At 29.4% G+C, this 24,142-nt stretch overlaps 1 protein-coding gene across 6 annotated transcripts in view; it reads left to right on the top strand.

Annotated features, from left to right (window-relative positions):
• Positions 1 to 305: 305 nt before the first annotated feature.
• The window catches only part of dlg1 (discs large 1), a 286,896-nt gene continuing 263,059 nt past the window's right edge, over positions 306 to 24,142 (top strand). For 2 of the 6 annotated variants that reach the window (XM_067287114.1, XM_067287120.1), the window contains exons 1-2: positions 306 to 530; positions 1,319 to 1,384. In XM_067287114.1, coding sequence (XP_067143215.1) covers positions 1,372 to 1,384 — 13 coding nt within the window. In that variant the 5' untranslated portion in view covers positions 306 to 530; positions 1,319 to 1,371. Of the gene's footprint in view, positions 531 to 1,318; positions 1,385 to 24,142 lie in introns of those variants that run through there. The other 4 variants (XM_067287115.1, XM_067287116.1, XM_067287118.1 and 1 more) reach the window with 4 other exon arrangements.

The following is a 24,142-nucleotide window of genomic DNA, read 5'->3' on the forward strand; positions in this document are numbered from 1 at the left end:
TGGAATGGGTTATAAACTGGCAAATTTGGAAAAATACGAGGACCAATACGATTACGACATAGATAAAATTTTGAGTTGATAGGACGAAGTAACGAAAGGAATTAATTGAATTGATTATAATGAAGCAAAGGTAGAATTGCACGATTTTCTTGTCACGAATTTAGTTGCAGACGATGAATGTCACGTTTTGAAGTTTGTTGCTGCGGTCGAAATGCCGCTTAATCGTTTCCGCCAATAGTAGATATCCTATCTGTCTGACCAACCGACGATTGGTCATAGCTTCACGTGATCTGACGTCCGTCGTAATTCCGCCATATTGGATTGAAATAGAAAGGCCGCAGTGGACAGAACGGTCGGTTGTTATAGCGAAGACCGATTGGATTCTTGTATATATTTTTTATTGTGGATTTAATAGTATAACGAGATAGCGCGTTGAATCAGAAAAGTGTGAGACATAAAAAGCCGTAAAGGATCATTCTTCGCCAAAGAAACTACCTTGACATTGGCCATGCCTGTTCGTAAACAAGGTGGTAAGATCGCCCCTTTCCATTAAAAACGTCGTAGATTTGTTCGAAACTCCGATCGCGTAGCTTACTCGAGCTCCCAATTTTCCGAATCGATTACGAATTGTTTAAAATCATTATTTAATGTAAAAAAAAGCAAATTGAGATCGGTATTAGTATAGAAATCGGATTGACTTCCGAGTCGCATTCTGCCGCATTTCGGGTTTATGTGTCACCGGGACATTCGGATGAGATTCTTAACACCGGTATCCATATCTAATAAATCATGTCAAAATTGACTTTTAACACTGATAAATATATATTTACCGTTTATATCAATTATATTTTTCAATAAATTTCGGTATGAAAGCATTTGCCGCTTTTCGCGTACCGATAGACGATGCACCCGGTAGTATTTATGTACTTGATATATTTTTTTATCTTTATAAATATATTTAAATAAATTAGGGATACTGACTAAATATTAAATGTTTGAATTTCTTGCCCAAGTTTCCTCAATAGTAAAATATATATTAAATCATATTTTTAGACTGAGATAAATGTATTATGTCAGTCTAGTGTTTTTAATTGAATACATGTGAAAATTATAAATTATAAAATTTATTTAATAATATATAATAATGATAATTTGGCTAATTTTTTTAGAATTATGTTTTTTACTAATTTTTATTAATGGTTATGTATTATAAATTTGATTAGAGCTTTTTATTGGATTGAAATATTAAATGGAATTAATTTTGTCAGGCTCAAATGAAAGATTTTTGCTTGTAACTAAAAACTGCTTTGTTTTGTAGATTGCCAAGCGATATGATTGACATTGACAGGAAGAAACATAAAAGAATCTAATATGTTGAACTATGGTACAGATATTCTGTTCGCTTATATTGTGCCATCTTTTATGAGCTATATCAAATTTGATACTGATTTAAAAAAAAGAAATCATATTCTTAGTTTAAACTTTTAATTTATTATTTTCCATGATTTATATAATAAATTTATTTTAAAAAATAAATTTATTGTTGCATAATTAATAATTGTGATTGTTTTTATTCAATTGATTTATGTAAATTATTCAATAAAAATATTGGCATTAAAATTTAAGTCAAAGATAAGACTACAAATAATTTCATTCTTATATTTTATTTGTGGTGGAATTACATATTAAAATTAATTAATGAATCAGATATAATCAAATATATATGTTTTTTATGTAACATGAAAAGTAATTCCTTAATATCTGATATTTGAGAAGTTATTAATTTGCAGTTTTCATTAACTACATTGAATGAACATTGTACAACCATTAATTGAAAAAATTAAAACAATTTTTTCCAGTTCAATTTAATTATGAATATAAATTTAATGCAGTACATATATAAAGTACAATATTATATGAAAATTTAAATATTTTGAAATTTTATTAAAAATACTTTTGAGTATTCTTTAAATGTGTAATTTTTTATATATAAAATAACTTCCACTATTTTTACTTTTTAATTTCAGAAATAAAAAATTGTCATTTAAATTAGCAATCTAAACAATTTCTAATAATAAATCTTTAAATAATTATTAAAGAATTAATGTATGATCCAGTATGATCCAATCTAAAGTTCATGACCCAGGCAGATGTTTTAGCAGCTTTGATGAATTATATTTGAAGATGTAGTCTTACTAAATGGATTTTTAAAGAAGTTATTTCTGAAATTTTTAATAAATTTAAACAATATTTTTATAATTTTAAATCATTGTAATTGAAATTCTGATTGATGAATCTGAAGTAAGCCAGACTTGAACATTAAAATGGAATTATGCAATATTCAAGTACAGTCTGTTTTCTAAAAAAGAAAAAAAAACTTTTTTGGTAAATTTTTTTCTGAGAGAATGATTCTCAAAAGTTTCAAAATTCTCTCTAGAGATACTTTTATGGTCATTATATATATTTGTAATTTTTTTCTGATCTGCAATTAATTAAACCTAAACAGAAAAATTACTTCAAAACCTTTATCTTCAGTTATCCATCAAATATTTATTATAAACTTTCAAAATTAAGTTTAAAAACTAAAAAACTTTGTTTGTGTTTTTAAATCAATGTTAACCATTTCACTAATGAAAAAATAATAATATTTTGTTCACTTGTTCCAAATATAACTAGAATAAAGATCAAGTTTTAGAATATGAACTGAAGTTAAATTTTATTTGATAATTTCATTTGATTAACTTGATTGATTATTAGGCCATAATAGATTAAATTATGTTGTAAATTTACAAAATTAAGAGAATTCATAATTTAAAAAAATTTAAATAAAACAAATATCCGTTACATGCTATATAAAAATTAAATATTTTCAGTTAGAATATTTTCATCATTTTAAGTATAACTTAAATTAATTTTTTTGTTTAGAAGAAAATAAAATATATAATAATAATATAAACTGTTCATAATATATATAAAATAATATATTTTATACAAATATAATGATTGAGAAACTTATCATGTAATTTTAAAAATTATATACATTGAAAAATTTCAGGAATTGAGTTGTTATTATTATTGATATAAATATTTTGCATGTATTCAGAAATACTTCTTTGAACTATATAAATTTTATATCATATCTACTCACATTATCACTGTTTTACCCATGACACAGATATAAAAACAACAAATATTAAGAATTTCTTAATTTGAACTATTCATTTGTGTATATAAGCTGTACATATTCATTTGTTACATCATTCTAAACATTATCCTATCACTTGTAAACTTTTGGCTGGTATTTTTAGTTATCTTTCTCAAAGATTCTTAGATTGACCTTAAGATTTGCATTGTGGCTGCAAACTTAGACAAAAGGATAAGCCAGTATATTATATACATAAACTGATTACAGGTTGTAATTATTTTTATGTTGATGCTACATTCTGTAGTTCATATAAAAGAATTTGTGAACATTATAACTTCTAGTGTTCACTTGCATAATTTTTATCCTAATGGGTCTTTGGTTGTTACCATTATGCTTTAGCATAAACTTGCTATAATATTGGAATTATGTAATTATTTGTCTTTAAATTATTAAAGCAATTGGATATATATATTATTCTAAAGTGCTTATCAATGAAAATAATACATATACCATAGGTTCCACTTGAATTTTGAAATCAGCTGATTACTTTTTTTCTATTCTACTACTTTGTAATATATTTTCTTAAATTTCCACTTACAACTAAGATTTTCTTTATATCCGTCAATTATAGCACCCTCTTGATTAATCTGAACTACTTATTTTTTTGTTCTACTAAATGTTTCAGCCAAAATCAAAAAATGATTATAGGTTCTTTTTGAAAAGCACATCAAATTTATGAAATTAATATTTACCACATATTTTAATATAAATATAAGATATAAGTATCAAATACAACAAAGAAATCGTTTAAATATATTTACCTATCCATAATTGTTTTGACTTTTTCTATATATATATATATATCCTTGCTAATTCAAATAACATTTTACAATAATTACCATATTTCTTTGCATATAAGAGCAGGCTCTTATATCCAAGTCTAAGGGTTCTCTTGCAGGTGAGGAAAAATTGTCAGTGTAGTCCACAAAGTATCTAAAATACTCACTATTTTTAAAAAATTTTGTCATTGAATAGTTATAGTATCAGCATTTAATTTACACTGACACAGAAGTACAGTGCTCTTAAAAACAAAAACAAACTGGCACATATAAGTTCATCTCTTATAAGAAAAGCAGGCTGTGAAAACAAAAATCTGAAAACAAGGAATTTTCACGGAAGAGCATGCTCTTGTTGTGCAGAAATATGGTAGTTTGGATTAGCAAGAGTGCACTGTGTGTTATTTATACATATTAATTTTATTATTTGTACTTAATTTAAGTTTTTGTATATGATTTTTAAAATCGTTTTTAAACCTAACAATCTTAATTTGTATATTAAATTTGTTCATTTTACTCAATGCTATTTGATATTCAAATATTTATAAGCTGGAAGATATATTAAATAATGTTTTTGGCCCCATTTTGATATTCTTTACTTACTGGAATTAAGCAGTACAGTATTTATTTATCTTTCATCCTAATATACAGACTTGTTATTAAACACAGAGCTATAAAATGTGCAAACTTTTAACATAATAAAATTCTTTCTGAACAACAAAAATATTGCTGCAAAGAGAGATTTATTTTCATTTAGTTAGAATATTACCAAATAAAGTAATTTAAAGATGATTTTATTTTTGTTCTAACATTTATCTTTAAGGAATTCTATAAATTCTTGAAAAAAGTATGGAAAGGATTTCTATCAAAATATCTATTTTCCAAGGAATTTTCAGGAAACTAATTATTGAAAAATAATATTTTTCCAGCATGTATATATACGGATATCTCTTGTAGAACGTGGCATTCCTACAATGTGGTTTTGCTCTAATACTTTTTGAGAATTGGAGACATTCTTGTACAAAATGTCACAATTTTTAAGTGCAAACACATTCTATATTTTTTTTATTCAAGCAAACATGCATGTTGTCTTATATTTATGCAAAGATTTTAGAACATTGAAATTTTCAGTGTTGTTTCATGCCTTTTCCTCAGTTTTCTTTAATGAGAACTGATGATACAATTTTTAAAACTTGATTATTGTTGAAAATTGTTAATTGATTATACAGTTTTTCTTCTTCCTTTTTCTAGCTTCTTGTAGGAGTTTTTCCATAAACTTGGTGTTGCAATTGTTGATAATAGTGCTATAAATGAACCCGAAAAACCGTTGCTGTGTTTTGTTTTTTATAGATTAAATTAAAAGATACTGTATAAAAAGATTACATTTTTAAAGATTTGATAGGCAAGCAAATGAAAATATCAGATTTTATGAAAAAAGTAGAGAAAAATCAAGATGTTGCTGATACTTCAGATTAAGATAAACAGGCAAGTTCAGATGATGGCAATATTTTACCAAAAAGAAAATGTCCTTGTTTAACAGTGTTTAGAAATGAAGAAAAAATTAATATTGACATGCAATACTTTTGATTGTGATTGTTAGTTAATTATTGATTGCTTTAATAAACATATTTCTCTTAATTATGAAATAAACAGTACACTTTTGCTAACTTTTGAAACCTAACCCTATGTTTTGTACTAGTTTTTTGTCTTGCATAGCATAGCACTTTTTCAGAACCTAACTATCATGTTATACGGGGGATATCTGTATTTCTATTATAGGGGAAGGTGTTGCACCTTGGACTGCATGTATAGTACCTTGTACCAATGAGGTTATCCCTACCATCTGTTTAAAAAAAATGACAAGTTAATAAGTTGTAGTTCATTATTATGCCACTAGGGTTCTTTGTATGAGAATGGTTTATAAAATACACGAATGTGGTCTCTGAGATTTGTTTAATTTTTTACTATATAAGAGTTTTTTCCAGTGGTCAATTTTGAATTCAACAAAAGCTGATATAGTGTGATCTCTGAGAAGATATCTAAATCAGGTAAGCAGCCTCATATTCATCCTACTTTTTCTATTTTTAGTAAGAAAGTAGGAAATATCTTGCTTTTTAAGAAATTGTCCTAATTGTCATACTATTGGTCTTTAAGTGATAATACAGGATTAATTTTTTTCTAAATGAAGCATATCTAATGCAGATTCTTGACTGTTATTCCTTCCTAAATTTGTACATTGTCCATATGCAACTAACTCTAAATTCTGCAATTTCTCATTAATAGAGTATTCCTATTATTGAAAGTTTTTGTTTTGAAACTTATAATAAGTATTCCTATTATATTCAGCACATTTCATTTGGGACCATAAGCAGATATGTAAAATTTGAAATGGTTACATAAAATAGCAAATTTTTGGAAGCAATTGCAGGTTGTTCCAATTTTCAAATTCTGTTTCTGAAAATTAGTTTCATAATTAGCTGCTTATGGTTCTGTATCCATGTTACATAATGCAAGATCTTGTGAATCACTGAAAGATAAACTTTAAATTTTTTAAAATTAAACATTAAAATTTTTTTATCTGTAAATTTCTAGTTCAAGTATTTAATCAAGTTCTAATGCAGATCATAAGGAAAATATTTTTGCTCAGGTTTTTCTAAGCTGTTATAGCAATTTTTCATTAAATTAGGAGACTGTTTACAGATATATAATTAGCAACATTAACTCTAGGACTAATATATTTGGTAAATTTTTTTTATTATTTTCACTAAAATACTTAGTTTTGTATAAATTTTGTTGCAATAAAAGCAGAAGATTTGCCAAGTTTATTATTGTCATTTTAATATTCAATGAAATTCCATTTTGACATTGGTACTTTTCGGTTAACGGAATGCTAGCTGTAACTGTAATTCCATGCGTGATTATGTCTCCTCATTTTCTCAACAAAAGGTTAGAATGTAATTAAAGTATACTAGATTTTAAAAGAAACCTTTTTATTTAAACTTGATTAAAAATGACAAAAGTCAATAGAGATGAAAACCAACAATTGAAGAAGATACATGTTAGATTCCTAAAATGTTTTGCTTAATTTTGTGCTGATTCCATAATTAACAATCAATTTCACTTTCTAGATGTAAATTATACATAAAACATGATTTATCATGTATTTTGATTAAAATTCCTAAATTTGGATAAATTTAAATTAAAAAATTTAAATATCTATTAAATTTGTAAACTACTTTGCATATTAATGCGTCTCATTTGATGCGTTGATGTGGATATGTAAATTAGATTTCTCAGAAGTGATACAAAACAAACCTAGATACTTTAATGTTGTCTTTGATGTTAATGGTAGTTGTTCTTTCTGATCTATTGTATTTCCTTTTTCGAGCACAAATGGATTTCACAATATGGCAACTGCCAAAAGACAAAGAAACTGCAATTCATTTTTTCCAAGATAAAGGTGTCTTACGTGCTGAACGTCTTTGTTCAAGAAGTCACACAATGAACTTGTATTTTACTACCTTCGAAGCACCGAAATGGAGATGCAACATTTGTTCATACAGTGAAAAGAAAGGTTTGTGAAGTCATAACTGGTTTGAAGGATTCCATATTTCTTTTCTGACTGATTCATTTATTCCTGATGTCTTGAATTAACCTTTGTAGAATTCTGTCAACTGCAGTAGGAATAAATCCCAGTATGACTGTTGATTGGAATAATTACATACGTGAGGTATGTGCCAACTCAATAATTTCTTGGCTTGGTATATATTTTGTTGCATTAAAAGCAGAAAATTTGCCAAGTTTATTATTGTTATTTCAGTATTACATGGTAAAAATAGGTGGTTCAAACAAAATTGTAGAGGTGGACGAAAGTCTATTTACATATAGAAAACAACATGCCAGACATATTCTTCCACAGCAGTGGGTATTTCATATTTGCTGTGAGTGGAAAGAGTGTTTTTTAGTTAACCATGCTTGACTGTTCTGTTACTACTATGATAAATGCAATACAAGATAATGTGATTGAAGGGAGTGTAATCTAATTATTACGCCTTTGTGTCCTTTCTATCTTAATTTAAATTTAATTTGTATACTAGTACTTTTTATATATTAGCAGGACTTATACTGAAAAATATGGATGTTTCTAAACTAAATATGGATATTTAGTCTTACAGATCAAAAATAATGTTTTTTATTTGGTTCACCTGAACTAAATAAAAAACATTATTTTTGATCTGTAAGACTAAATATCTGCATCCATATTTTTCAGTATAATAAGTCCTGCTAATATATAAAAAGTACTAGTATACAAATTAAATTTAAATTAGGAGTGTAATCTACTTGGACTGTTGGAAAGCATACAAAAAGTATGAGTTAGAAAAAGCCAGTTACTACATTTACAAGTTTGTAAATGTAATAAGTACAACTTTGTAGACCTGGGGACCAGATGCCACATGCAAAACGTAGAAAGATTGTGGGGTAATGCAAAATAGAAAAATAAATGACAGTGTGGCACTTCCTGTCATCATTTAGATTCGTATTTAATCAAATTTATGTGGCATCGATTGCACTTGAAGATTGAAATGTTTACAGCAATGATACATGACATCTGCAGGTTTATGCTTCCTGTGTAATATTTGAAAAGCAAAACATTTTAGGAATCTAATATTTGAAAAGCTTGTAATGTATCACTTACAGGTTTATCTTGGATAATGCAGAATCTTTGTTAATTATGGCTTGGATAATCTGAATTCTATTGTATATATTGTGTTAACTTTATTTTTCTTTTCCTTGTTAATGAGAAGAAAAAATATCTTCTCATTAACAAGGAAAGGAAAGATAGAGTTAACAGTAGTCTACAGTATTAAAAATTGTAGACTGCTTTTATCATGGTATTTTATTGAGCATTCTCTAAGTGATGATTTTGACTATTTTTAAATTTGTTCTACTTTTTGTACTTTTTAAGCCTTGAAACATGATAGGAATGTTGGGTAAGAATCTTCAGTTATTTCTCTATCTTACTATGTGGATAGAAATGCTTTGAATTTAATCTCTGTCCGTGACACTAAAGATGTTTTCAAAACAGCTTGTTTTACCTTAGACAGGTCCAGATGCAACAATCAATATTATTCAATCACTATGATATCAATATTATCATCATCAGTAATAATAGAATTACCACTATGACAGATATACTGTGTATATATATATATATATTTTTTTTTTTTTTTTTTAGTAAATTCATTCACTAAACCAAGTTTATTTTGAATATTTAATAGATTTAGTAAAAATTTTAAAAAATGTAGGTCTAATAATTTTAAATAGGCTATTTTTATTTAAATCAGATGTAAATAATTTTTTTATTAAATATTTAAATTTCAATAGATATAATGAAATAAATGTTTAAATATTACTAATTAAAATTTATTTAAAATGCTTTTTTAAGAATGTTGTAGTCTAATTGGAAAGTTTATTTCTTCCTTAGGATTCTAAGGAGTAAATCAGGTGTAAAGTGTCTTCTGTGGATGTTAATAAATGAAAGACTGGTATTGAAGATATTGAGTTTAGGAATTATTCTTTTGGAGTAGCTGCCAGGAATAATGGTATTTCTAAAAGTACTCTAATATTTAACCTTAAAGTCCATTGTGCATCAGAAAATCAGAACTTCACATTTATCTCTAAAATAAATGTAAAACAAGTATTTTAAACTGAGGGAAGTCTCACTCAGTATTTAAAAATGAAAGCAAGGCCACAGCATGGCCTAACAAATAAAGGCTATGAATGTTAGCATACCAGTTTGGTAGAAAAAACAAAAGAAATGTACTGTACCTGAAACCTGGAGTCAATCTGGTGCTGCTGGTAAGGAATGGTTGATGAGTTTTAGAAAATGTCACCCAAATATAGGAAACCTGAACCAACTAACTAGCCTTTCCTGTGCAGCTAGTTTCAACAAGACAACTGTGGCTGCTTTTTTTTTATTACTAGTCTGAAAGAATGTTTGGCATGGTATAAATTCTAGCCTGGACATATCTATAATTTAGATGAGACTGACAACAGCACTGTTCATACACCATCAAAAATTCTTATATCTCATGAAGTAAAGAACTAGGAAGTATAGTTCAAACACTGCAAGACTGGAATAAAGTATGCCATAAAAACACAAACTTCTGAACCTTATAAATGAAATTCCAGCATAGTTTAATGCAGATAAAAAACAAATGCTTTCGATCTACATAGGAGATCATCTTCAGGTTAATATGTTGCAGGTATGGAATGTGAGGAAAGGAACATTTTAAAATTATTTGAAAACTTATGCAATTTTTATATATTTAAGTATATAATGTGATACAAAATAACATAAATTCTGTAATACATAATAAAATATAAGTATAAACTAGAATTTATTAAAACTTTTTAAATAATTTTCTTATATCAACTGTCTTTGTTGGTATAAAGATTGCCAGGCTTAAGATAAAGTATGCTGGAATTTCACCTTTCAATGCTGCAGGAATCCATGTACTGTACCTCCAATGCTCATTTTCCCATGGATATATTTTGAGGATCATATTATCAAAGGAGCATTATCAGGGTGCACTTTGAAACATTTTATCAAACATGTCAAACCTACAAAGTCTTTTTGATAATGAACAATCGTGACACTTGCATTTCTGTCCCAGCAATAACTTTGGCCAAAGAAAACGGAATAGTATTATTAACAATTCCACCACATATTTTGTATGAACTGCAGCCATTGAATCAGATGGTCTTTGGTCCATTTAAGTATACTACAATCAGGCTGCAGCAAAATGGATGCTCTCTAATCCTGGGAAGCTGTTAGGAATCTGATGTTGCTGAGGTTATAGGGTAAGCTTATGCAAAAAGTTTTACAATTGGAAATATAGTTAAAGGATTTAAATAATTTATTGGTATATGACCTTTAAATGAAATTGTATTTGATGAACATGAATTTCTTTCATTTTACATAGCTGACTGACATTATGCTTTGCAAAAAATATTCAAATTAAACCTTCAATCTGTAGACATACAACTAGTCATGATAAAGACTGAAATAGTCATGTATAGTTCTCTCTAATCTCATATCATCAACTAGTAGGAACAAAATAACATCAAAAAACTGCTTTCTTCTGAATTTATGATATTTGGATTCATGCTATCTGAAATGATTTGGCCATTTCCTAAAAACGCTAAGAGGAAAGAATAGGAGGACATCAAAGAAGCAAGGCAAGAATACTGATAGATACACTAGAAAAAGAAGAGGTTGAAAACTAAAAGAAGAACAAAACTAAAAAAAAAGACTGTTGTAAGGAGAAAAATAATCAACAGTAGTTCCAAGAAAGAATTAGTGATGCAGTAATTTTAAATGATATTAGTGAAAATGACGAGTTTTTTCAATCTTTACAGAGTTACAAGAAAAAAAACCAAAAGGAACAAGTAGAGCTTTAAGTGGCCAAAGATGATTTTATATTTTATTCTAGTGGAGTTAATGAAAAAAATGCAAAAACACTATGTAGCGGAACAGTTGGATGTTAACATAAGTATATGAAGTAAAGTTTTACAAAAAACTAAGAGAAATAAGTTTTTACCAGTTAATGAGGACGTTCTTTTATAAATGACTGTTATTGTCTTTTTTGTACTTTTTTTTATTATTATTGTCACAGTACCTGTTAAAATAAAAATTTTTGCTTTTCAATTTGTAGTTTTACTCATTCCATGTAATGTTTATCTTGAGTTGTTTTGTTTTAAATTAAAATGTGAAACATTTTATATTATTAACTTCAGAAAAAGTAAGTAAAAAGTATGATTTGGAAGTAATGTAGTTTGATCCCTTAGTGTAGATAGTGTAGTGTAAATACTCTATGGTCTGAGGTACAACATAATGTTGTACTGTATATTAGACCAGTTACACTGGTTAACAAATAATGAATTTACTTCTGAAAATATTGTTTGAAAGAATAATATCAATTTTTTTTAAAATAATAGACTAAAGCATTACCTATATTTTACAGAAAAAACTTGTGGTAAAAAGTAATTATACTATTTATAGAAATTTATTTTGTCAAAATGGTCTAAGGTACAACATCTTCCCCTATACATTGATTTTGTAAATAGCATTCAATGGTATTATTATGATTCATATCCACTTCAAATTAACTGTCAGATGGCTGAGTGGTTAGGGTGGCGTCTATCACTCTAGGAAACCCTGGACTGAATCAGGATGGGCCAAAAAAATCCTATGAATTTTTTGGAGGGTAGTCCATCTGGATATGTCAAGCTTCATTCCTCACCACCCAGCTGCCCTATTGTGGGCCTGACTGAACTCAAAATGGGCTACTAAAAAGGCCATCTTAGTGTCCATAAGGTGGAAAGAGTTAAAAAAGAAATCACTTATCAAAATACAGTGGAACCTCGCTTAAACGAGCACCTCGCACAACGAGTATTTTGCATAACGAACAAAACAAATTGTAAAAATTTGCCTCACTTAACGAGCGATGTTTCGCATAACGAGTGATGAGGAGAGGGAAAGTTCCAAATTGTGTGCATGCAGCATGCTCCATCAGTCTGTGTTTAGCACGCGTTCCGCTAGCATCTTAGTGTCGCTTGTGATCACATATTTTTCCAAACTTGTGTTCACACATATTACTTATAAACATCAACAACCATAGCCTGTTATATAATAAACATGCCAAATGACATGCCAAATTCTTGGGTCATCAAATTTAATGACCAATTCCAAATTAAATTTTAGAAATGTCTGAATTAAAAATTAACTATTTATAATTATTAAATTTAATACGAGATGGAAACATAACTGCCTACCTCTAGTCAAATTAATTAATTTCTAATATTTAATTATAGCCTTTACATAACCCAATAACTTGGCATATTGTTTGGAGTGTCTCAAACATATTAGCTTGCTGTGTTTTTTTTTTTTTTTTTTTTTTTGTTTCTGCAAATTGAATTCTCATTCCAGGATGGTTCATTCCATGCTAGAAGAAAAGATTATGATGATTCATGCTTCTTAACAGTGTGTATTGTACAATTTTTTTTGAATAAACGTTATACATAAAACATTTGAGCATTTTTTCAATGTGGAACGCATTATCATATTTTACATTAATTTCTATGGAAAAAATTGTTTTTCTTAACGAGTGTTTTGCATTACGAGTAAAACTCTGGAACGAATTATGCTCATTAAGCGAGGTTCCACTGTATATCCTTTATCAGTTGTTATAATGAGGCTTTGCTAGTAAACAAATTATTCTACAGAATTCAGTGTTAAATTGCAAAATAAGATAAAAGGAGAATGAACTTCAAAATAAGAACACTTCACTTTTTTATTTAAGGTTTCCTTAATGCAAATTAAATTAGAGAAGTGAAGAAATTTCAAATGAACAAATTTCAGAATAGAACAATATAAAAAACTAAAAATTATTAAACAGAATACAAAAAAATAAATAAATTATAAACAATTTGTCCCAACAAATTACAACATATAAGGCTAAAGTAAAGCAGGTATTGCTAAAGATTGTAAAATTCCATTTAAAATTCAAAAAAAGTATTTATCAGATGAATTGCAAGTATTGTAAATTTATCTCATCGAAGAAAGAGTTATTGCTTGGTCTTTTTTTTGGCAAGATTTCTGCTCAATCTCATTTAAGTATAAATTTCTTGAATGCTTTTTAGACACATATGTTTATGTTTAGGAATGGAATATGTAGAGAATTTCTAGTTATTATGTTAGCATGAAGCTCTGTGAAATGCCAGGATTTCCATCTGTAACTAATCTACATAAAGATGGACAAGACAAATTATTTAATTTTATTATAACTCTACTTTTAACATCACTTCATAGAGAGATTTCTGATAAGGTTAATAATTAGTAAATGAAATAATCTTTGGAACGAAAGCATGGCTCAAATATCTAACAGCTGGCAGCTACAGGAAGAGATTAGAATTTAAGACTAGTACTTGTTTAATCTTGGTATCTAACTAATGGAATATGATGATGTAATTTATTAGTTAATCCTGAATTTTGCACACATTAAATTTAGTCAACATTCATCAAATTTTGCATCACATCTGAACAACATAGAAAACAAGATTACACTAACACATTAATTATAAACAGATATAAAACAAAGTATAACAAAAGAGAATCATTGTCTTTCGAAATTTTATCACACAGGAACTTTAGGAAAATGGTAAAAATAGACTTTATTAATTACAGGAATGGATGTGTATTTCAGGTGTTTCCACTTCTCATCAGTCCTCTTTGTTACAAATATCTGATAACTTAAATGATATTAACTGTATATTACAATATTTGAATACTTATATTACAAACAAGTTAGGTTTCTGAGGATTTGTCATAAGTTGAAATGTTCGTAGGTCAAAAACTAACCTTTTATTTTGTTTCTCCAGTATTTTATGTATTTTTTATGCGCATATTTTTTAACTTTAACTATGTTTTAAGATGACGCACATGATTTTGCAACGGATTAATGTTTAAAAACGTTCTAAAGCTTGTGTGGTTTGTATTCATACTATGTTTTAATTTTACATTGTTCTTTTCTTGAGAAAGCTCTTTGAACAAGACCGAAAACGTTCGAAATGTTAAAGTTTGGCTGCACTATTTAAAGCTTTTTCAGTAGGTGTTTAGTTAAAAACTAACCTATAAAGTACATTTGTACACAGAACAATTATTTATTGTTAGTGTTTGATCCTTCAGTATATTTAATAGAATACATCATGCTTGTTTACTACTACTAGTCATGACTGCTTAGTAGCAGATGTTTCAAGTGCAGTTTTTTCTACCTAATGCAGCTAGTTTTATAATGTCTAGTTTAGATTCCATTGTAACAGAGCAACACTTTTTGCATTTATCTCCACTGCTAGATTTGCTGTTATGTTTTAGATGTTTTGAAGCATTAATCATATAAAAATAGCAAAAAAAAAAAACACTGTTATGCAAACATTACCAACTGCAATGCCACCTCATGAACATCAATGGAATTTCAGAATTTGCACAAAATTTAAATTTTAGATATACAATCAAATTGTAAGTAGTGGAGCATCTGTTCTTGATAGATTGGTAAGTTTGTTGTAGCCTTTGCATAATTAGATAGTATATAATAATATCTGAATATAATAATTTATAATTATTATAAATTTATACCAATAAAATAAAAAAGTTACCTACAATTATAAAATTAAAATATAATGCATTAAAAAAGGAACATATTTTCCTTCATTGGTTAATTCACTTTCCTTTATTATAAAGGGAAGTACTGATATTTAAACTAATTCCTTACATATGTGTACGATGTTGCCAGATCTCAATGATTTTTGTTCTCGGGTTTAAATTTATTCTTTTATCTACAGGGACCTTTATAATTTCCAGTTATTCATAAAATTTTCTTTCAATATTATTATTTTCTTTTTTCATCATTTTAACACTTAATTAAAATTTCACAATCTATATTGCTACAGTGTATATCTACTGCCAAATTTTACATAACTATATTTAATTGCTCTTAAATGTTCTGCTATTCTAGTTTTCAGTAATCTTTTAGTTTCACCTACATAATAACACATTGGTCTGCAATTACACTTGAATCTATATATAGGTGCTTCCCTAGTTACAAACAAGGTTAAGTTCCCAAGGTTTTGTCATAAGTTGAAAAATAACCTAGAAAGTATACAGTGGAATCTCGGTATAAGACCTTAATCCGTTCCTGATGTTTGGACTCATACCAAATAGGATGTATACCAAACCAACCTTTTCTATAAGAAGTAATGTAAAAAATGATTAATCCGTTCTCATGTAAATAAATCCCTCTTGATATGATATATTAATGGGGTTGTAAAATAATTTAAACACTGTTTGAGCACATTAATAAAAAAATAAATTTTATTATAGATTTTCAAAGTTATTACAATACAGTCAAACCTGTTTTTATGCGGTGGATAGGGACCGCATAAAAAAAAATCGCACAAAACTTCACGAGTGGCTATAAAAAATAGTTTTCGCAACACAATTAAAAATATATATATATATTTTTTTATGCGGTGAATAGGGACCGCATAAAAAAAAGTCTTACATAGAAAATAACTCAAAACCGTACGAAATAGAATTTATTGACAACAGATGTCAGCACTTGACTGCATCGTCTCGTCCATCGTCTGTTTTACATATTTTTGTCCGGATGGTGTTTTGTTGACTTAAAAAATAAATTATTTCATTTTTTGCATATTCATGCAATAATATTACTATAAGAAGTTCATTTATGCTATAATAAGTTTATTTAGCTATAATAAGTCAACGTGAGACATGACAAATCGCACGAGACTAGTCCCAACTATACCGCACAAAAAAAATCGCACAAAAAAGACCGCATAAAAACAGGTTTGACTGTATATTGTATTATATTATTGAAATCATTAAATCAAAAGCAAATCAAATCAAACTCTCCTTAATACTAATAATCTGTTTAGAAATTGATTAAACCCCTTTCGCAACGTTAGCAGATTTAATAATGTCTTATTTTTCACGATTGTTGATATCGTCGTTCTCGGAATACAATATGCAACAGTTAAATCTCGAACACCCATGCCACCTTCATATTTCTTAACAATCTCTTTTTTTCAGTTCCATTGTGATTCTAGTCATTTTTTTAGTTTTTTGTTGCTTTTCATTTGCGTTTTTGCAATTCATGATTAATAAAAATAATAAAATTTTACTTACAAATTAAAATCAGAAGAAATTTAACAAAGTTATAAACCGTGGGACCGTGAATGTCTAGTCTGGTCTAGTACACCGATAGTGCTACTTGTTTATAGATGGCGCGTATAATTGAATTAAGTCGTATACCGAACAAAATTTGTTTCATCCAAACAGGACATATTCTGAATTGGACTTATTCTAAAGCAGATGTTCTACTGTATTTATATACAGAATAACCATGTATTGCTAATGTTTGATTCTTCAATGTATTTAATAGAATACATTACATTTATCTATCCACTTCAGCGTTTCTCAAAGTGGGCGATAACGCCCCCTTGTGGGCGGTGAGTAAATCTAGGGGGCGCTGGAGGCAGGGTACTGAACGGTGATCAAAGGTAAAAGTTCCCTTTCCTCTGTCAAACGGATAAGAGGAAACATTGCATTTAATGGTTTCCAGATGTTGAGAACAATGTATGGTAAGGACACAAGTGTGAGATTCATAGAAAAGTTTTCTTAAGAATATTTCCAATTCTTTCTCACACGGGGGGCGTTGGGTATAACTTTATGGAACAAAGGGGGTGGTGGATCGAAAAAGTTTGAGAATCACTGATCCACTTGCTACTGCTTAATAGCAGGTGTTTCAAATGTTTATCGCCTAACTCAGTTTTATAATGTCAAGTTTTCTTTCCACAGTAATAGAGCCACACTTCTTGCATTTATCTTCACTGCTAGATATACTATTATGTTTTGAATGCATTTTTGAAGCACTAATTGTAAAGTTCATAAAAATTGCAAATAATAGCAATAAACGCCATCCATTACTCTGACGTTACTAACTTCAATGTCACCTTGCAAGTGGTGATAGAACATTAGAATTTGTATGAAAATGAAAAAATGATGATACACAATAGAAATAAATCCACATCAATTATTTATTCCTGGCTAAAGAATTTCTTCAACACCACCCTATGACCAGCAAGAGAACTTCAGAATCCATGTGAAATTTAAATTTTAGACATATGGTCAAATTGTTTTCAAGTCTGAAAGTTTGTAAGTTGAACATTTGCAAGTACGGGGTTCCTGTATAAGTTGTTTTGATATTTTGAATATACAGTGACTCAAAAAAATGTTTATATAATTTTGGGTTTTTACTTTTTAAACTATAAAATTTGCCTGTGCATTTAAATATTCAAAGTTTAACATGCATTAAAATTTGAATATTCTAAGCATTATTTTCATGGGTTAGAGCATTAAATAATCATTTGTGGTTAGCACAGAATATTAGGATTTCAACAATCAGGGATTTGAACATTTTCTTTGCTGTTCAACAGTATCATTTCCAAAAAGTAAAAAAACTATATTTTAAAATGTTTATTTCATCAAAATAGTTTTCAATTTAAAGCATATTAATTGTTTCTAATTAGAATTAACTATGAGACCACTTTTTGTACAACAGAAGCAGAATATTATTGCTCTTGTGATATAAGGGTTATTAGTCAGAAAAATTGCCTCACATATTGGTGTAGTATGGGGAAGTTTGTCTAAAATATGAAAAGAGAAGGTACTCAATGCCAAAAAATCATTATCTGGTCAACCAAGAGTTATAGATACAGTCTGAGAATAGAATATTGTGAGAAGAGTGACAACTGGAAAAACTGAAACTGCAATTGCTATTAAAAAAGACTTACCATGTAATCCAAAATATTCTTCTAAGTGCCAAAAGTTTCTGGCCTATGTTTTAGATGTTAGAAGTATAAAACAATGATCTCATTTTTCAATATAGTCTCCTTGCAGTTTAACACTTATTACATCTTGGAATTAGCATTTCAATACCCTTGAAAAAATAGTCTGCAGTTTCATCTGCAAAATGCTCACAAACTGCTTCCTGCAACTCTTCATCACTTTTTCAAAGTCTTTTTGAGTTTTGGAAACAGATGATAATAGGAACCAGGTCCAAGCTGTAGGGTGGATGGTCAAGCTTGTCAAACCCACACTCCTTCACAGCAGCCTTGGCAATGGCAATCGTGTGCACTGGTGCATTGTCCTGCAACACGTAAACATGATGCAAATTAAAGCAACAAATCTAACTAAAATGAATGTTTCTAAGTGACTTATGCAAATTGCATGGGAAAAACTGTTTCATTAGTTCATGTACAGATGAATATATACATCAATATCTCGAAGCCCGATGTATTGATACTAATCTAAACTTGTGTAATTAATTGGGCTATTTTTATGCTGTAATTAATAATTACAAACTAAATCTACGTCTAGTACCAAAATACTTAGTTTGTAATTATTAATTATAGCATAATAATAGCTCGATTAATTTAACCTGAAGCAGACCTCGAGTGAGGCCAAAAACATTTGTTTCACAAATTTTAAATGTTACCAAACATAAAGGTTCGTCGAGAGTGTTCATTACTGGTAATCAGGTTGGAAGGTATTGTTAATTACAGCAAGAGTTTGGATCACATACTGATGGTGCTATCTGATACTATCATTATTTTATTTCTATCATGTCTAAAATATATTAAAAAACAAAAACCTTAATGTTTCCAGCAATAAAAACTATTTAATAATAACGTTTTCGACTGTTTTAAACAGACTGTTTTAATATTAAATAGTTTTTATTGCTGGAAACATTAAGGTTTTTGTTTTTTAATAGTTATTTTTCCAGTAGCTGATTTACTTATTGTCTAAAATATAGTTAGGCTGGAAACTTTTGGTGCTTACCATGTATATATTAGTGCTCAAATAGTTAATCCGTAACATTTCAATATATTCCTAAGAGCAACAGTTAAAGCAAAAAAGCTTTTTCTAACTAAAAGGCACAGGAATCTTAGACTTACATTTGCAGAGAAGTATAAAAACTAGATAGTGGATGGTTGGAAGTGTATAATTTTCTCAGATGAAACAAAAATTAACTATTTAGGAAGTGATGGATGCAAATGGTGTTAGAAAAATAAAAATTATAGTTAGTATGATATCAATTATAAAATATGGTGGGGGTTCATTAATGGTATGGAGTTTATAACAACCTACGGACCTGGAAATCTTGTTAAATTGATGGCAGAATGTATACTCAGTTATATTCTGATATTTTAAAGGATGACTTGCTTTGTACATTACAGCTGTATAAATTAAAATCAAAAAATGTTATTTTTTTTCAACAGGATAATGATCCTAAATATATGGCTAAATACACTAAAACCTTGCTTCAGCAGTTGTATATTATACTTTTGGGTTGGTCCCTCAGTCCCTAGATTTAAACTCAATTAAAAATCTGTGGGACCAATTCAAACATGCTTTAAATGATATTCCTAACTTAGCAGTACAGTATTTGTGAATTATGGGAAAGAACTGAGGTAGTTTGGGAAAAAATACTGTATTTACTCACATATAAGACGAGGTTTTTATTCATTTATCATAGCTTCAAATTCCTAGGTCGCCCTATACATGCGAGCAAAATATTCTTTGCGTTTTTGCAAATAATTTTTGTGAACTGTGTATTTGCATTTTTTACCGGATGCTTACCCTTTTGTATTTAAAAATGTAAGTATTTTATCTGGGTTGTTTGAATCATTCTTGTATATTGTCAGGAGTAAAGATGAATAGCAATAGGAAAAGCAGAGCTTTTGAATTGAATTCCAGATTGAAATTCCAAAATCACATGGGATCCCGATATGTTTTAATCCTTTCCCACATGAAAACAGATGATTATTCGGAAATCAGAATTTGGAAAAACTCATAAGTGTAATCAACAGACAGTAGATTTGACTGTTAAGAATTGGCAAAAAAAGGTTCCCGATTGTCCGGCTTTACATTAACAAATTATGTTGTTGATTTTACGAGATTTTTCCTTAAAGTTTAAAATGCCAGTAATCTTTGCGGGACAATGTGTGAATTTTATGTGCATTTGATAATATTTTATTTGTGATTAAATGAAATAAAATTAGAATTGTATTAATAAATCTAATTTTCTTTATTTTGATATGTAAAGTCACACCTAATCCTATATGTGAGGTCATCTTATATGCAAGTAAATATGGTAAGTAAAGATAGCTGTCTATAATTAATATATCGAAGAATTAGTGATGTATTGAAGGCTAAACGTGGCTACACACACCATTAATTGAAGATTGAACATTTTTTTTGAATATTCAAATAAGAAACAAAATTATATTGTTTACATGCTAAACAATAGCTTTTCTATTATCATTTCAGCATTTGTTAATATTTTTAAAATATTCTGGAGTTTTTGAGGAGCTGAAAAAGTGTTGTAACTAATTTCTTATAAATTTTTATGCTTAACATAATAGAAACATATATTAACTCAATAAAGTAATTATTGTAAAAGTATGTGAACATTTTTTGAGTCACTATATTCTTTCCAAGTGTTCTATGAATGTTAATATTTAAATCTGTAATGTTCCAATTTACATTTAAGAGTAAAAGAATTAAAAATAATTGAAATAAAATTATAGTTTAAATTCAGATGAATAGGAAAAAAAGTAAAATTCAAACAAGTAAAATGGCGAAGCCATTCTTTGGATGAGACTTTGTCTCGGAGAGTGTGAGCAATGCATGTGCAAATCTCGCACTCGTGCCTGTTTGTAGAAACAGTCTCAGCATTTTGTATTTTATTTTGACCCAGTTTTGGTCCCCTGACTACCTATAAGTCTGGTTTATTTTGTGTGTGCATGATTTAGGCAACCAAATACTCTGACAAATTGCAACTCTTGACATGTACATGTCACCTTAGAGTTATGAAGGTGTATATGTCAAGCCATTGACAGCAGTGTGATTTTAGAGATGAGACATAGTCTCATCAATAATGCAGTTTACATTCCAATAAAGTTGACAAAATTTTCTTTCAGTAATTAATCTCAAGAGCAAACAAAATGCATTAGTTTTTTGTTTGAAAGATGAAATCTTTTCAGTTCTGTTTTCAATAACAGTTAAAACCTGAAAACAGCACCTTCACATTTTTTAGTGGGGGGGATAATTTCTGATGATCTACATTGCCTGAAGAGTCTTAGTTTTGGTTATTTTCAAAGTTTGTATTTAATTTTCTTTATTAGTTTAAGGTTGGTCCATAACGGTATCACATTATGGTTTGTAGTAAGTTTGATCTACCTCATTTCAACCAGTAAAATATGTAAATGCCGCCATTTCCACTCTTATTCACAGGACATATTTGTACCCTTTGTCATGGGCATTTATATGCAAGGACAGTGTCTGGTGGCAACTGCCATATACAAAACTGGTTATTCACGTGCCAAGTTTGAATATGTTAATAATACTGTCTGTAGAGCTCTCTTTCCACCTAAGGCTTTAAACATTAATGTAAAAAATAAAACTAGAATTCTCACAACCATCTATTCTGTATTTGGGTGTTGTTACATTACATATAGTGTGTACCTTCAAAAACCATGACATAACTTTACCCATTAAACTACAGCCATTCCTGCACGGAAGGTTATGCAATGATAGAGATTGATGGTGGTTGTTAGAAAAATTGGGTATACATGATTCCTTTACAACAAGCTCAAACAGGAGCAAAAATGTCGGTACGACAATATTCACGCCAAAGACCGTATAAACGTTGCGAAAAGTTCACTGAGTTCAGCGTTATATTCACGTTTGCTTGTCGCAAGTACTTTCGACGAACCTTACTGTCGTCGTCTTCAGGCGAGTTCGTAAATTTGCCGAAAAACTTTAAAAAGAAACAAAACCGATGCAGAATGGAACGCATAAAGCTTTACCAAAGCCGTTACGAACGTAAATTAAAAATTCAAAAAACATTCGAAAGCCGATCGAGCATCTAGCTCCACGACTAGCGAGGCCGCGCATGCGCAGACCCGCGCTTATGCTAATCGTATATTAGATAACGCTAAAGTGCGTTTAAACGCTTGAATAATGTGACCCAGATATTGGGCAGCTCAAGAGTGGGAGTGTTGCATGCTTCTAACGTGGTGGTAAGGAGGGATTCCCAGATGAAAACTGTTTTTCTATCATTGCAGCACTTGAGCATATGCGCTTGCGACCATAGCGGATTGAAACCCTGTTCGAGAGCCTTTTTTGCTAGCTCTGTGGTGTGCCTACCCCTCACCACATCGTCCTGGTGCTCGGCGAGGCAGCTGACAAGCATTCTGGTGGTGGCCCCGATATATCGCGTGCTTATTCCCGTTGCTAGATTTTCCAGTGGAACAGCATAGACCCCCGATTTCTCGAGCGTGGAGAGCTTGTCTCTGTCGTTACACAGAAGCTTGCGCAAGTTTGGAAGTGGAGCTAATGGCAGTACCAGGTTGCGCTTCCTAAATATTCTGCAGATACGTATAGAGAGGGGTCCGAGGTATGGCAACGATGCTTGCATCACCGAAACTTCCCTCTTGCTGCTTAGCGTGGTGCTAGGAAACAACGATTTCTTTACCCTACTGAGCACATGTGTAAATTTTGCACGCGAGAAGCCAGCCATGCGTACTGCCAAACTGATATATATATATATATATGAACTCGCCTGAAGACGACGACAGTAAGGTTCGTCGAAAGTACTTGCGACAAGCAAACGTGAATATAACGCTGAACTCAGTAAACTTTTCGCAACGTTTATAGGAGCAAAAATCTTTTACATAGGGGCTACCTCCAGAAAGTTAGCAAACTGACTTCAAGAATATCAAAGTGATATCAATAATTGCAGAGCTACTACTGACCTTGCCAAAATTGTCTTAGAAAATTTTCTTTATCCTCATTAGCACTTTCTTGCTCATAATTTCTGCATTAATATCCTGAAGTTCTGTTGGACAAAGCTCTAAGCACTTTTCTATTTGAATATGCTCTAGTATCAGTATCACTATAACTATTAATTTTTTCAATTCTTGGTGTTTCAAGTGGTAACACTTAAAGCTGGATGATCCAAGTGTAAAGATTGGACTATTGTCACATTTGGCAGAAAAGTGAACTTTTCTATTGCTTATATGCTCACTGGCCAATGAATTAGAAACAGTAGGTTAAGCCAGAAAATAACATTCTTTAATTATTTTAAGAAGAAACTAATAAACATGGTAGTGAATATATCAAATTAACAATAGAAAATTGTCAATTACCCACAGAGATTTTGCCCATGTGGTTAATTAACTTCTGCACAGTATCTTTCAATTGCATGTCAATATAAGTCTGTGTGACTTATCTGTGGATATGGGAAAAATAAAGTGTTTGTGTGGGGATGTATAGAGTAATATAAAAATGGAATATGTTGAATTTACAGTATGTGATCATTTAAAAAATATTTTGGAGTGGAATTATTGTTGTTTTGTTAATATATTTGATTGATTGAAAAATTTTAACATTATTACTTATTAAAACATATTTTGAATTTTCCATTTTTGAAACTTAATAATAATAAAAATCAGT

The sequence above is a fragment of the Centruroides vittatus genome, unplaced genomic scaffold (assembly GCF_030686945.1).
Source record: "Centruroides vittatus isolate TY-2023 unplaced genomic scaffold, ASM3068694v2 scaffold_435, whole genome shotgun sequence".
In the NCBI taxonomy this organism is placed as follows: Eukaryota; Metazoa; Arthropoda; class Arachnida; order Scorpiones; family Buthidae; genus Centruroides; species Centruroides vittatus.